Source organism: Uranotaenia lowii, chromosome 3 (assembly GCF_029784155.1).
Source record: "Uranotaenia lowii strain MFRU-FL chromosome 3, ASM2978415v1, whole genome shotgun sequence".
Classification (NCBI taxonomy): Eukaryota; Metazoa; Arthropoda; class Insecta; order Diptera; family Culicidae; genus Uranotaenia; species Uranotaenia lowii.
The window spans coordinates 24,433,647-24,446,180 of NC_073693.1; the positions used below are offsets into that span (position 1 = coordinate 24,433,647).

At 42.8% G+C, this 12,534-nt stretch overlaps 2 protein-coding genes across 3 annotated transcripts; one reads left to right on the forward strand and one right to left on the reverse strand.

Moving 5' to 3' along the window:
• Positions 1-75: 75 nt before the first annotated feature.
• Positions 76-12,257, reverse strand: LOC129757798 (E3 ubiquitin-protein ligase Bre1). Of its 2 annotated transcripts, none has more exons than XM_055755104.1 (6): positions 12,122-12,257; positions 11,491-11,924; positions 8,653-9,201; positions 7,326-8,593; positions 7,067-7,258; positions 76-902 (listed from the first exon to the last, which is right to left on the reverse strand). In XM_055755104.1, the coding sequence occupies exons 2-6, from the start codon at positions 11,849-11,851 to the stop codon at positions 330-332; spliced, it is 2,943 nt and encodes a 980-aa protein (XP_055611079.1). In that variant the 5' UTR covers positions 11,852-11,924; positions 12,122-12,257; the 3' UTR covers positions 76-329. The 2 variants fall into 2 exon arrangements, with proteins under 2 accessions (XP_055611079.1, XP_055611078.1); XM_055755103.1 differs by having other exon boundaries at positions 7,323-8,593.
• On the forward strand, positions 5,480-6,975 carry LOC129757801 (uncharacterized). Its single transcript, XM_055755109.1, has 2 exons — positions 5,480-6,523; positions 6,649-6,975. The coding sequence occupies exons 1-2, from the start codon at positions 5,537-5,539 to the stop codon at positions 6,658-6,660; spliced, it is 999 nt and encodes a 332-aa protein (XP_055611084.1). The 5' UTR covers positions 5,480-5,536; the 3' UTR covers positions 6,661-6,975.
• Positions 12,258-12,534: the final 277 nt, after the last annotated feature.

Consider the following 12,534-nt stretch of genomic DNA (forward strand, 5'->3'; position numbering starts at 1 on the left):
TTACCTCAAGAATAGAGATATAAGAAAACTTGAACTCACCGTTCTCGAACGATGAGAATACACTGCCTGAATGCGTTTAGTTTTATCAAACTAGAAAGTTTATTTGAAAATTCATTATTTTGAGAATGCATAATATAAAAATGCACTCTTTCCGTTCACAAACTAAGAGCAATAAAAACTTCTATATGTGCAATTAGGAAAACAAAAAAAAATAGATTCGAAACAGAAACAAAGACTTAAAAAATCTCTATGTATATCCATAAATAAGGAGTGTGTTGGATGACGCGTGTGTGACCTTCGAGATGTGACCTAAACCGTGGTGAATCTTTTTACGTGGACAGATAAAGCCGATGGTAGTCGTTGGCCCCGAACGCGCAGTTACACTTCGGACATTTGCGCTGCCGGGTTTCGTACCGGGTACGCAAACAATCGTAACAGAACACGTGGAAACACTTGGAGAGCACGGCATCCTTTCGCTTGACCTTACAAGACGGGCACGTGAGTGTTTCCTTGTACTCGCGGATTTCCTCCAGCATAACCTCGTCGATCGTTGTGCCGGACATTTCGATCTTTTTCATGCGCTCTGCCTTGCGTTTGAACTGTGCCAGCTCCTCCTGCAGCCGTTTGGTTTTGTACGCCTCCGCTTCGAGGGAACTGGTCTTCTCGGCCACCACCTGCTGGGCTTCCTTCATTTGGGCATGGTATTTTTCCAGATGCAGCTTTAGATCGGCTGCCGACTGGGCCGACTCGATTGCTTTACGTTTGTGCATTTCCATTGCCTGTTGCCGGGCGATCAGTTCCTTTTCAATCGTGGTTACCGTATTCTGCAGGATGCGTTCCTTTTCCTCCAGTTTTCGGAGCACAACGTGCATCGCCTCAATCTGGCTGTCCCGAGTGGTGGCCTAAAAGTTTTTCATGAAGAGGAATCGGTGATTATTATTTTTGATACTATTTATTTTGAAGGAATAATAGCATTTCGGTGAGTTATTAAATTTTTATAGGAATAATATTAAATGAAAGAAATTTTTTTTTTTAAAGATGACGAGAACGAACTAAAGCGCTTTTCAAGTTTGAGAAGCATTTCCATCCCAGTCGCTTGGCAAGTGCGGATGTATTTTCGTTTCGCTACATATCGGTGCTTTATACACACAGAAGTGAAAAAAAAAGTTTAAAGTTTCCACAAGCAGTTATCCTGCATCATTCGGTCGTCAATTGCCGAATCCATTCAGCAACGGAAGTGACAAGCTGTGTTTCCCCCGGCAGCGCTGGTGCGCAATCCCCAAATCTGGCTGGAAAATCAGGTTGCCTTGCCGTCACCATCAGCACCAGGACCATCAGCAGAGGAGTGCAAATTGTTTCCTCCCAATCCAGGTTTGATTACTGTGTGGGCGGTTGTCCGATAGATCCGGTAATAATAGCCGTAATCGGATAACGGAAACATTGCACGAGTCTGAATCCGATTGGTCATTCTCTCCCGGTGAATCGAACCATCATCAATCAACCGAGGAAAAAAAAACATCATTGCTGTCGTCATCGCCAGGGCCAGCTGCGATCAACAGAAGAACACGTGGTTGTGTACCAAGAAAAAACACTCAAGAAAATTAGCTTACTAAGAAGTGCTTGAAAAAATTGTAAGTTCTTTTTTCATTCTTTTTCACTTTTTCTTTTACTATCTATTTATCTTTATTTCGACCATTGTTTGCTTCGTTCATATTTTAACATTGGACATTCGTGTTCGTGTGAAGAAATATGAGCGAAGGCGGGGGGTTGATCCCCTCAACTGAGGATGACGAAGATAGCGTCTATGAGGATGAGGAGCATTTAGAGGATTCGGTTGTTGCGGGTCCTTCTAATGATTTTCATTCTCCAATGGATGATAATTCTGAGTCATCCTCAGTTGAAAGTAAAGCATCCCGACTCCGAGTTTACACAGAGAGCCCAACTTTCACTGGTCCTTGGGTGGTTTTCATCCGGCCCAAAAAGAATGGAAAGCAGTTGAATGTGGTTCAGATCACAAGAGATCTGGCAAGGTGGTCCTCCGTAACCTGCATTAAAAAGGTGCGACCAAACAAATTGCGAGTTGAAGTGGCCAACCGGAAAGCCGCAAATGAAATCGCTGTCAGCAATTTTATAAACTTAGAGTACCACGTGTACATTCCGTCTCGAGACGTAGAGATCGAGGGCGTGATTACAGAAATGAGTTTGAAGGCAGATTACGTGAAATCCAACGGCGTTGGTAAGTTTAAGAGCCTCGGTTCGGCTTCGGTCGAAATCTTGGATTGCCGCCAACTCAGAACTGCCACCGTCGTAAATGGAGTCAAAGGGTACTCACCTTCAGGCTCATTTCGTGTGACCTTTGCGGGAACCGCCCTCCCTCATTACGTCTTGATTGACGGAATTTTGAGGCTGCCTGTGCGACTCTTTGTTCCTCGCCCCATGGATTGCAAGAATTGCAATAAGTTGGGACACACTGCGTCGCACTGCTGTAACAAGCCACGGTGTCCCAAATGCGGGGAGAATCATGGGGCTGGAGCGTGCTCAGCAATAGAGCAGAAATGTGTCTACTGCGGGGGCTCACCCCATGAAATCTCCTCGTGCGAGGCATATAAGAGTCGCTGGGATAGCCAAAAGCGCTCTTTGAAGGAACGCTCAAAACGGTCTTATGCCGCCATTTTGAAAAGCGCGGCGCCTCCGATCCAACCTCATTCAAGTAACATTTTTACTGCGCTGTCAGTTGTAGACAATGTAGAATCAGATTCTACCGACGAAGAACACCCGGTCATCTTTGTAGCCAACCTGCGAAAACGATCAAAACCAGCACCGAAGACCCCCAAAATTCCAGCAAAAATCCCAACATTTAGTCCCTCAATTGGTATTAAGCAAAAACCGACACCTATAGTGAAAGAAAAACAAGTCCCTCCTGGATTCCGTATGAATATGACATCTCAGAATACTCCAAACATTGCGGAAACTGCTAAGTCTTTCATTCCTAACGTTATTTCGCCAGAATCAACATCACAATCTGGAATTTTTAAATTGTCCGACATTTTAAATGGGGTATTTACTTTTTTCAACGTCTCGGAATCGATCAGGAGTATTGTTACCTCTATGCTCCCTGTAGTAAAGACATTTTTGAAGCAATTGATGCAAACTTGGCCCCTTCTTTCAGCGTTTATCTCTCTCGATGGCTAATTTAAGCCGAGAGGTCGGAGATATCACTGTGTTACAGTGGAATTGTCGTAGCCTAATCCCTAAACTGGATCCGTTCAAATTTCTTCTTCATGAAACTAGTTGCGATATTTTTGCCCTTTCTGAAACATGGCTTTCTTCTCAATCAAACATCTCATTCCACGAATTTAACATCATTCGTTTGGATCGCAATGATTCTTATGGAGGGGTGCTTTTAGGGATCAATAAGCGCCACTCTTTCTATAGAATCCACCTCCCTTTGTCAGGAGGAATTGAAGCTGTTGCTTGTCATACAACTATAAGGGGTAAGGACTTATGTGTTGTCAGTTTATACTGGCCTCAGAGAGTTGCAGTGAACCAAAGCCACCTAGAGGACCTGTGCTCAGTGCTACCTGAACCAAGGTTGATCCTGGGTGACTTTAATTCACATGGGACTGTGTGGGGGGAGCAAACTGACGATAGTCGTTCTACTCTTATCTATGACATTTGCGACAGTTTCAATTTAACAGTTTTGAACACGGGTGATAAAACACGGGTACCTAAACCTCCTGCTAGACAAAGTGCAATTGACCTCTCACTCTGCTCAAATTCACTATCATTGGATTGCCAGTGGAAGGTAATCCCTGATCCCAATGGTAGTGATCACCTGCCTATCAAAATTACAATCACCAATGGGGTTAATGCTTCAAATTCAACAAATATGGTATATGACCTCACAAGACACATCGACTGGAAAAAGTACTCGGACGCAATTGTTTCAGCCATCCATTCTGTGGAAGTGTTACCTCCGTTGGAGGAATATACCTTCCTTGCTTGCTTGATCCATGATAGTGCAATTAAATCTCAAACGAAACCCATCCCAGATCCATCTGTTCGCCGAAGGCCTCCCAATCCATGGTGGGACAGTCAGTGTACTAAACTTTACGTGGACAAATCGAACGCTTTTAAAGTTTTTCGGAAACACGGAACCCTGGATAACTTCAACGCGTATTTTTCTCTTGAGCAGCAATTTAAAAACTTGATCAAGGGGAAAAAACGTGCGCATTGGCGTAATTTTGTGGGAGGTTTGTCGCGGGAAACATCCTTAAGCACTTTGTGGAATGTGGCACGCAGCATGCGTAATCGTTCTCACACGAACGAAAGTGAAGAACATTCGCATAAATGGATTTTCAATTTCGCACGGAAAATCTGTCCAGATTCCACACCAGTGCGAAAAATCATCCGAAGTGTGTCTCCGAACAGATGCGATCTGGATTCCAGCTTTTCAATGATGGAACTCTCACTTGCTCTCCTCTCTTGTAACAATTCAGCTCCGGGAGTTGATAAAATCAAATTTAACTTGTTGAAAAACCTTCCGGATGCCGCCAAATTTCGCTTGTTGAATTTATTTAATCAATTCTTGGAGCATAACATTGTTCCCGAAGATTGGAGACAAGTGAGAGTTATTGCCATCCAAAAGCCTGGGAAACCAGCTTCCGATTTTAATTCTTACCGTCCAATAGCGATGTTGTCTTGCATTCGGAAATTGATGGAGAAAATGATTTTGTTCCGATTGGATAAATGGGTGGAAACAAATGGTCTTCTTTCAGATACTCAATTTGGGTTTCGAAGGGGCAAAGGGACAAACGATTGTCTTGCTTTGCTGTCTTCAGAGATACAAATGGCGTACGCAAAACGTGAGCAAATGGCTTCAGTGTTTCTAGACATAAAGGGAGCTTTTGATGCAGTCTCAATAGAGGTTTTGTCTGACAAGTTGCACTCCCGGGGTCTGCCTCCCCTATTGAACAACATCTTATACAGCTTTCTTTGTGAGAAACATCTGAACTTTGCTCACGGAGATATTTCAATTAGAAGGACCTCTTACATGGGCCTCCCGCAAGGTTCATGTTTGAGTCCTCTTTTGTACAATTTTTACGTAAGTGACATCGACAGTTGTATCTCCGAAGGTTGCACACTAAGACAACTTGCAGATGACGGCGTAGTGTCTGTCACAGGATCTACTGAGTCTCATCTGCACAGACCTTTACAAGATACTTTAGACAGATTGTCAACCTGGGCTTTGGGGCTTGGGATTGAGTTTTCTCCACAGAAAACGGAGATGGTTGTTTTCTCTAAGAAGCGTAGACCTGCTCAACCTAAGCTTCATCTCCTAGGCAGAACGATCACTCAATCGAGGTGTTTTAAGTATCTTGGGGTTTGGTTTGATTCCAAATGTACCTGGAGAGCCCACATTGAGTATCTGAAAGGAAAATGCCAACAAAGAATCAATTTTCTCCGATCAAGCACTTGGTGGGGAGCTCACCCAGAAGATCTTTTAAAATTGTATCAAACAACAATTCTCTCAGTTATGGAATATGGTAGCTTCTGTTTCCAGTCAGCTGCTAAAACTCATCTCATCAAACTCGAGCGTATCCAATATCGTTGTCTCCGCATCGCTTTGGGCTGTATGCCTTCTACGCATAATATGAGTCTTGAAGTTTTGGCAGGCATACTCCCACTAAAAGATCGATTCAATTTGTTATCACTCCGGTTCCTCATCAGGTGTGAGGTCATGAACCCATTGGTGACCGCAAATTTTGAAAGGCTTCTTGAGCAAAATCTTCAAACCAGATTTATGTCTATATACCATGTCTTCATGTCCATGCAGGTTAATCCTTCTTCATATTCTCCAACTCGTGTTTACATCCCAGACTACGACAACTCTTCTGTCCAGTTTGATTTGTCTATGCAGCAAGAAATTCGTGGAATCCCTGATTCACATCGTCCACTTCTGATTCCAAGAATTTTCGATGCTAAATATAGACACGTCGATGCTGACAAAATGTACTTTACAGATGGGTCGCTTATAGAGGAATCAACGGGATTTGGAGTTTTTAACGAAATAGCTACTGCCTCATATAACCTCCATCCACCATGCTCGGTATACATCGCAGAATTAGGAGCCATTTACTGGGCGTTGGACAGCGTCGTTTCAAGGCCAGTAGGACACTACTATATTATAACGGACAGCCTCAGTTCTGTTGAAGCAATCCGTTCAATAAGACCAGGAAAGCACTCACCGTATTTCCTCGGGAAGATACGGGAAACTCTGAGTGCTTTATCAAGACGTTGCTTTGCCATCACCTTCGTTTGGGTCCCCTCACATTGCTCGATATTGGGTAATGAGAGGGCGGACTCTCTGGCAAAGGTGGGGGCGATGGAAGGCGACACATATCACCGTGAAATCGTCTTCAACGAATTTTACTTCATAGTTCGAAGGAACTCTCTTGTCAACTGGCAGCGCAAATGGGACGAGGATGAGTTGGGTCGATGGCTCCACTCGATTATCCCAAAGGTAAGCCTCAAACCCTGGTTTAATAGATTGGACCTGAGTCGAGATTTTATTCGTATATTTTCCCGTCTCATGTCCAATCATTATTCCTTAGACGCGGTACTCTATCGTTTGAATATTGCTAGCAGCAATTTGTGTAGTTGCGGCCAAGGTTACCATGACATCGAGCATATTGTTTGGTCGTGCGAGGTCCATCTTGTCGCTAGAACGAATTTGATAGACTCCCTTCGGGCCCGAGGAAAACCACCCTATGTTCCAGTGAGAGATGTGCTGGGTGTGAGAGACTTGGACTACATGTTCGAAATATATCTTTTCCTAAAAGCTATTGATCTTCGTCTATAATTTCTTCTTATTTTCATATTTCCCTATCTATCTTCTTTTTTCTTTAAAAGTGATCTAGATATAAGCACACAATTGTTATCAAACAAAACGAGTTTGGCTCCTTAAAGCCTAAAGGTATGAGCCGTTTCAAATAAAGAATTTACAAAAAAAAAAAAAAAAAAGTTTGAGAAGCTTTTGTGCGATTACTAGTTCAAGCGATCTTACCTGATCTTCTAGCACCTGTTTCTCCTCCTGTAGCAGTTTGTGCATCTGGTTTGCCTTGATCCGATCCGACATCAGCTTGAAGTTGGCGTCGTCTTTCTCGCGAAGTTGTTGGATAAGCCGGGAGTTTTGTTCCTGCATGTCCTCGAACGCCTGGCCTGTAACCTCCATCTCGTTGAGCAATGCTTCCTCTTCCTGTGGACGAAAAAAACATTCATATATTACCAAGCCCTGGGGCACAGTTCTGAACTAGCAATACTACATGGGATCCCACGAAAGGTCGGTAGCCGCCGCCACTCCAACCGGCATCGGATTGTTTTTGGTTCTGGACCTGTTTTTGTAATTCGTATTTTTGCTCTTCCAGTTGCTTGATTTTTCTGAGGGCTTCCTCATCGGCCAACTTTTTACGATCTTCACGTTTGTTTTCCTGCATTTTCTTCATCTGATTTTTCAAATCATCGATCTCGGCACACTTCTTCTTCTCGGAGGCCATAAGTTGGACTTTGTCTCGCTGTTCCTTCGAAACGCCTTTGTACATATCTAAAAGTAATTTCATTTCTTTTTGCTCATTGAGTGCCTTTTTAATCTGGTTCCGCAGATCCCGCACCAGATCGGACTCTGCACTCTTGGCTCTTTGATCTTTGTCACCTTTGGGGGTGCCTGGAGTTTCTACCTTAATGGGTTTGCCATCAGGACCTATTTCTTCCTTTTTAACTCCGTTGGGATCTCCTTCGCCTTCTTCGCCCGATTCAGACTTGACGGCACCCGATGCGGAGTCGTTCTGATCTTCTTCCTTCACGGATCCGAGACCGTCACAAGAACCAGCTTCCTCTTTGATTGCTGCAGCGGCTGCCGCTTCGCTTTCTTTTTTAATTTCTGCTTGCTGTTGTTCCTGTAACGTTGTCAGCTTGGCGGTAGTATCTTCCAAGTCTTTCCTTAGCTTAACATTGTCACCCGATACTTCCTTATACTTTTTCTTGTACCTCTGCACTTCGCCCTTCAGTTGACCGTTGTGGTTTTGCAACGAAGATATGAGATGCCGCATTTCCCGATTTATCGGAGCCGTTTGTTCGTTGGCTGCCATGTTCTGCTCGAACTCGATACGAAGCATCTCGTACTCTTTACGAATCTGTGACAGCACATCCTCCATTTGAATCATATCGCTGCGTACACGTTTCTGTGCGATTAGTTCCTCACTTTCCATCATCTCAATCTGCCGCAGATGCTGATTTTTACTGGTTTGCAACTGATTTCGGCTTTCGTCCAAGAGCGTTTTGATCTGCATCGACTCATTGTAGAGAACGGAAAACTGCGACTGCAGACATTTGTACTCGGTCGTCTCGACGATAACCGATTCCGGCAGCTGGCGGATATCCATCTTGAGTTTTTCCACATCCTTCAACGCTTCCCGATGTTGTACGTGCAGCTTGTCCAGCTCCTGTAGCCTGTTGTTTGCCAGTTCTTTGTACTCTTCCAGCTCCTTTTGAAGATCCTCCAAATGCTGTGCCGCAACACTTGTCATTGATCCAGCTAAAAATAATATTTTGAATAAATCAAGTTTTTACAGTAAAAACGAATAACAATATTACCCTTGGCAGTGCTTGCCGTCGAAGTCGAATGTTTGTCCTTGTCCGAGTTGGAAATGTCTCCGTGCATCTGATGATACGCCTTCAACTTTTCGATCGCTTCGGCTAGATGATTCTCCAGCTTGTCGTTCCGGCAGCGAACCTTCTCCAGCTCGTACTGCAAGTCGTCTATTTGGTTTTTCAACTCGGCCGATTCCGTATCCTTGCCGTTCAACATGTCCTGCGTTTCGCTCATCTTCAGGGAAATGGTGTGAAACTTTTCGTGCAACAGCGTGTTCTGCGTTTGCAGGTTGCGATTCTCGGCCATCACTTCGGTGTAGCTTTGGCGCAGCGTTTCGTCGATATCCGGCAGGGTGGATTCCGGATCGTCCGATGCTCCCTTCATGGCCAGGGTTATCTTTTCGTTACGCTGCATCAGCCGGTCGAAAACCTGGACAATTTTGGCGACGGCACGCTTCGACACCTGGACCCGGTTCGCCAGCTTGTCGTCCAGTTCCTCCTTGTCCCAGGTGGACAGTTGCATCAGGAAGGATGTTGTTACCTCGTTTTCGTCTGCAAGTTAAATGAATGGTAGTGGTAATGATGGCAACATTAAAATAACTTGACTGAGAAATTTCTACACAATAAAATTGTACCTATCGTAGAAACCAACTTTAACAGGAACACATAAGCAAGGTCATTGGGTCAACAGCTTTATACAGAGACCTCAACTATTTACCCAAGTGATCAAAAGTTTTACTTTTAAAAATTACCTAGAAAGAATTGAGAAATTAAGGATCGTTGATCATTTATTTTTGGTGCGTTTAAGATGATCGAATGCACCCAATTTTTTATTTAGGTCACCAGTAATACTTCGGTTTAATGATCGGCTATCTGGAGCCTCCTTTCTTCTACATATTTAAGAACTGACCTTTCACACGTTCTCTGAACCTTCGGTTGTCTCGTCAACTATATTGTTGATTATGTATAGCTTTGCAACTGCAACGAAATTGGGCCACAGTACATGTTTGGACTAATATCGAGTTCAAACACAACTCAATGTCAATTTTTAGTGATGTTCCTAAGAAATGGGTTAAGTATCGTTGATTTTGGAGCACTTAGTAATATAGGGTATACTAGCGATTGTACAAACAGCTTGCCTATTTCCTACACTACACAGATATGAAAGCTCAGATCGTGGCAATAACTAGAAAGAGTCTCATTTTGTTTTGGTCAGCATGTCTCAATCACAGAGCGAATAGTATTCTCTGAGCTTCCCAGAAATCCGGACTGTACCTCTGGATCCGCCTTTTAATCACCTTCTCTGACTAGTTAAGTAAGACTAGTAAACATCTCATTGACTATTTCTCGTAGTTCATTTGAGCACATTCCAGGTGGTTCATCCTATTGTATCTTGAATAATTAGATAAGTAGGTAGACCCACAAATATATATGAAAATTTATGAATATATTTGCAATTCTTTCAATGGGCGATGGAATCCAAAAGTATTTTTTTCTCTCCTTAACAAAACCCCGTAAGATCTGTCAAAAGTTGTGTGAAATTTAAGCTACATCCCACTTGCACTAATGCAAAACAATCAGCCAAATTCGGCAGCGCTTCCATCGCCTATTGCTCGTCCACAATTCAATTGACATTCTTTCTTTGAATCGGCATTCGACTCTTTCGATCGATAGATACCACATTCCACACAGTGTCATCGGCCTTATTCGAATTTAGTTAGAAGATCTTTCTTTAGTTATCCAACTTTTCTTTTATCATAATTTAAAGGTCTTAAAACGGGTTACAAACTCGACGAATTCTCAGTGGATTCAGCTCAATAAACTTCCCTGGCTTTGAACCGACGACCTCTAAGTGGCTCCAGCTCGACGATCACCCAGTAGTTATGACTTTACGAGCTTTCCTCCTGGCTCTGGCCAGACGATCATCCTGCGTTTACTTTTAAACTTGCTCCCTTTAAGCTTGAGGTCAAGATCGATTATCTGCACCTCAAAGGAATCCGAGACACTCTTCAGTTCAGCCTGTAGTCGATTAATCCAGTCAATATATTTTTCTATTACGAAGAAAGATAATAGCGATGATAAAATAAATCCTTTTCTCACTCCATCGTGTAAAACCTTGCACGAAAACTTCTTGAAGAAACGGGCTAGTTCCCCTGGAGCCTGGAATTTCTCGTGGTTTGAGTTCAGCCTAGATTTGTGCATGGTTCAGAACTTCTGAAACAGAAGGTCGAATGATTTTTCAAAATCAACTAACATATGCAGATAGTGAGCCCTTGACTCTGTTAAAATTCTAAGCATTTGCCTGAACCCTGTATTACCTGTTTATTAAAAATGGCTCACTTATTTTTGCAGCCTATAGCAATCTATAGATTGAAAAATTGCCAATACATAATTGGTTTTAGGGTAGTTCAGCATGTTTGGCATTTTGAAGTTATTGCTAAATGGTTTTTCCTTAACAGTTGTGCAATTGTGGTATTCTTGAATACAAGACTAATTTTTACTGCCACTATTGTACTGTTAAATTTCTGATAAATTCAAACAGCCAAACTTTGGAAAATATTTGTCGTAACTGTTTTGCAGTAACAGATATCAATTTTGCTTTTCATTTTAGTTTAAGTTTATTACCCGAAATTACGGTAGCCTCAAAGTTACAAAAATTTAATGTTCGGAGAATTCAAAACGTTAGAAAAATCCAAGTTTTTTTTTCCTAAATTCAAAATTCAAATGAAGGGGGTCAATCATGTAAGTATTTGGTCAATACTTAATGGTAATATTACCGTCAAATTATTGAAATTTACAATACCAAAATACCGAATCTTCCAGTCCCACCCCCAAACTTACTCCGGTTCTCCGACTCGTCCGCCGTTTCGGCATCGAAGCGCTGCAACAGCACCCGGATGTCTTCGTTCAGCTGGTTCCAGTACCGATTGACCACATTCAGTACCGCATCGTCCTGAGTTTGGCGCTTCTCGAGCTGTTCGATCCGCTGCCGGAGTTCCGATTCGCAGCGGACCCGCTGCTCGATGCGCTGGGCCAGCTTCTTGTTCTGGAACTGCAGCACCTTGATGTCCATCTCCTCCAGCGTCGAGATGGGCCCGATCAGGTGCGGCTCGAAATGGACCTTCTTGATGGGAGGTGGCGCTCCGCCACTTCCAGCGGACGCGCCACTTCCGGCCGAATCTTCAGCCGCTCTCTTGGACATTTTGGTTGCGGATGGAATTGCTCGGCTTTTAATTCTCTACGGCGGCTACCGGCAATGCAACTAGAATAAAAGTCTGCCGGAAGCAGACGTCGAGTGAAACAAATTAAGAAAATCCAAAAATTTAGATTATCGATTTTTCAAAGCTCATCCATTAGAGACGAGCAGCAAACGTCAAAAAAGAAGAGGAAAAAGTACAGAATGTTTTCAGGGCGTTTTTGGTCATCAAAAGCGTAAATTTTAAGAAAAAATTACCTTCAAACCCATACTCACCTTAACGGTAGCATAAATACTCTAGCTTTGATCAGTTTTAACAATTATTTTAATGAGATATTTAATTAACTGCGATCAAGGAAAATTGTCGCCGAGACACATCAACAAAGCTGTACAACTTTTACACGAATGAAGAAAAGTGGCTGGGCTTCGTCTTCTTTGCTCAAAAAAGGTTGCAAAGGGACGACTGGCAACACTTCTCTTGATTCGAAAAAAAGTTAGCGGTAAATCAACCCCACTGCAAAAACGTCTCTGAATATGCGGTTTGTTCAATGGAAGAATTTAAAATTTCATCCATCGATTTATTTTGACCGACGAACTTTTTTTTTGGTTCATGATGATGTTCAAATAAATAAGATTTCAAATTATTAATCGCAAGCTAAATTTAAACAAAACAGTAGTAAAATAAACAT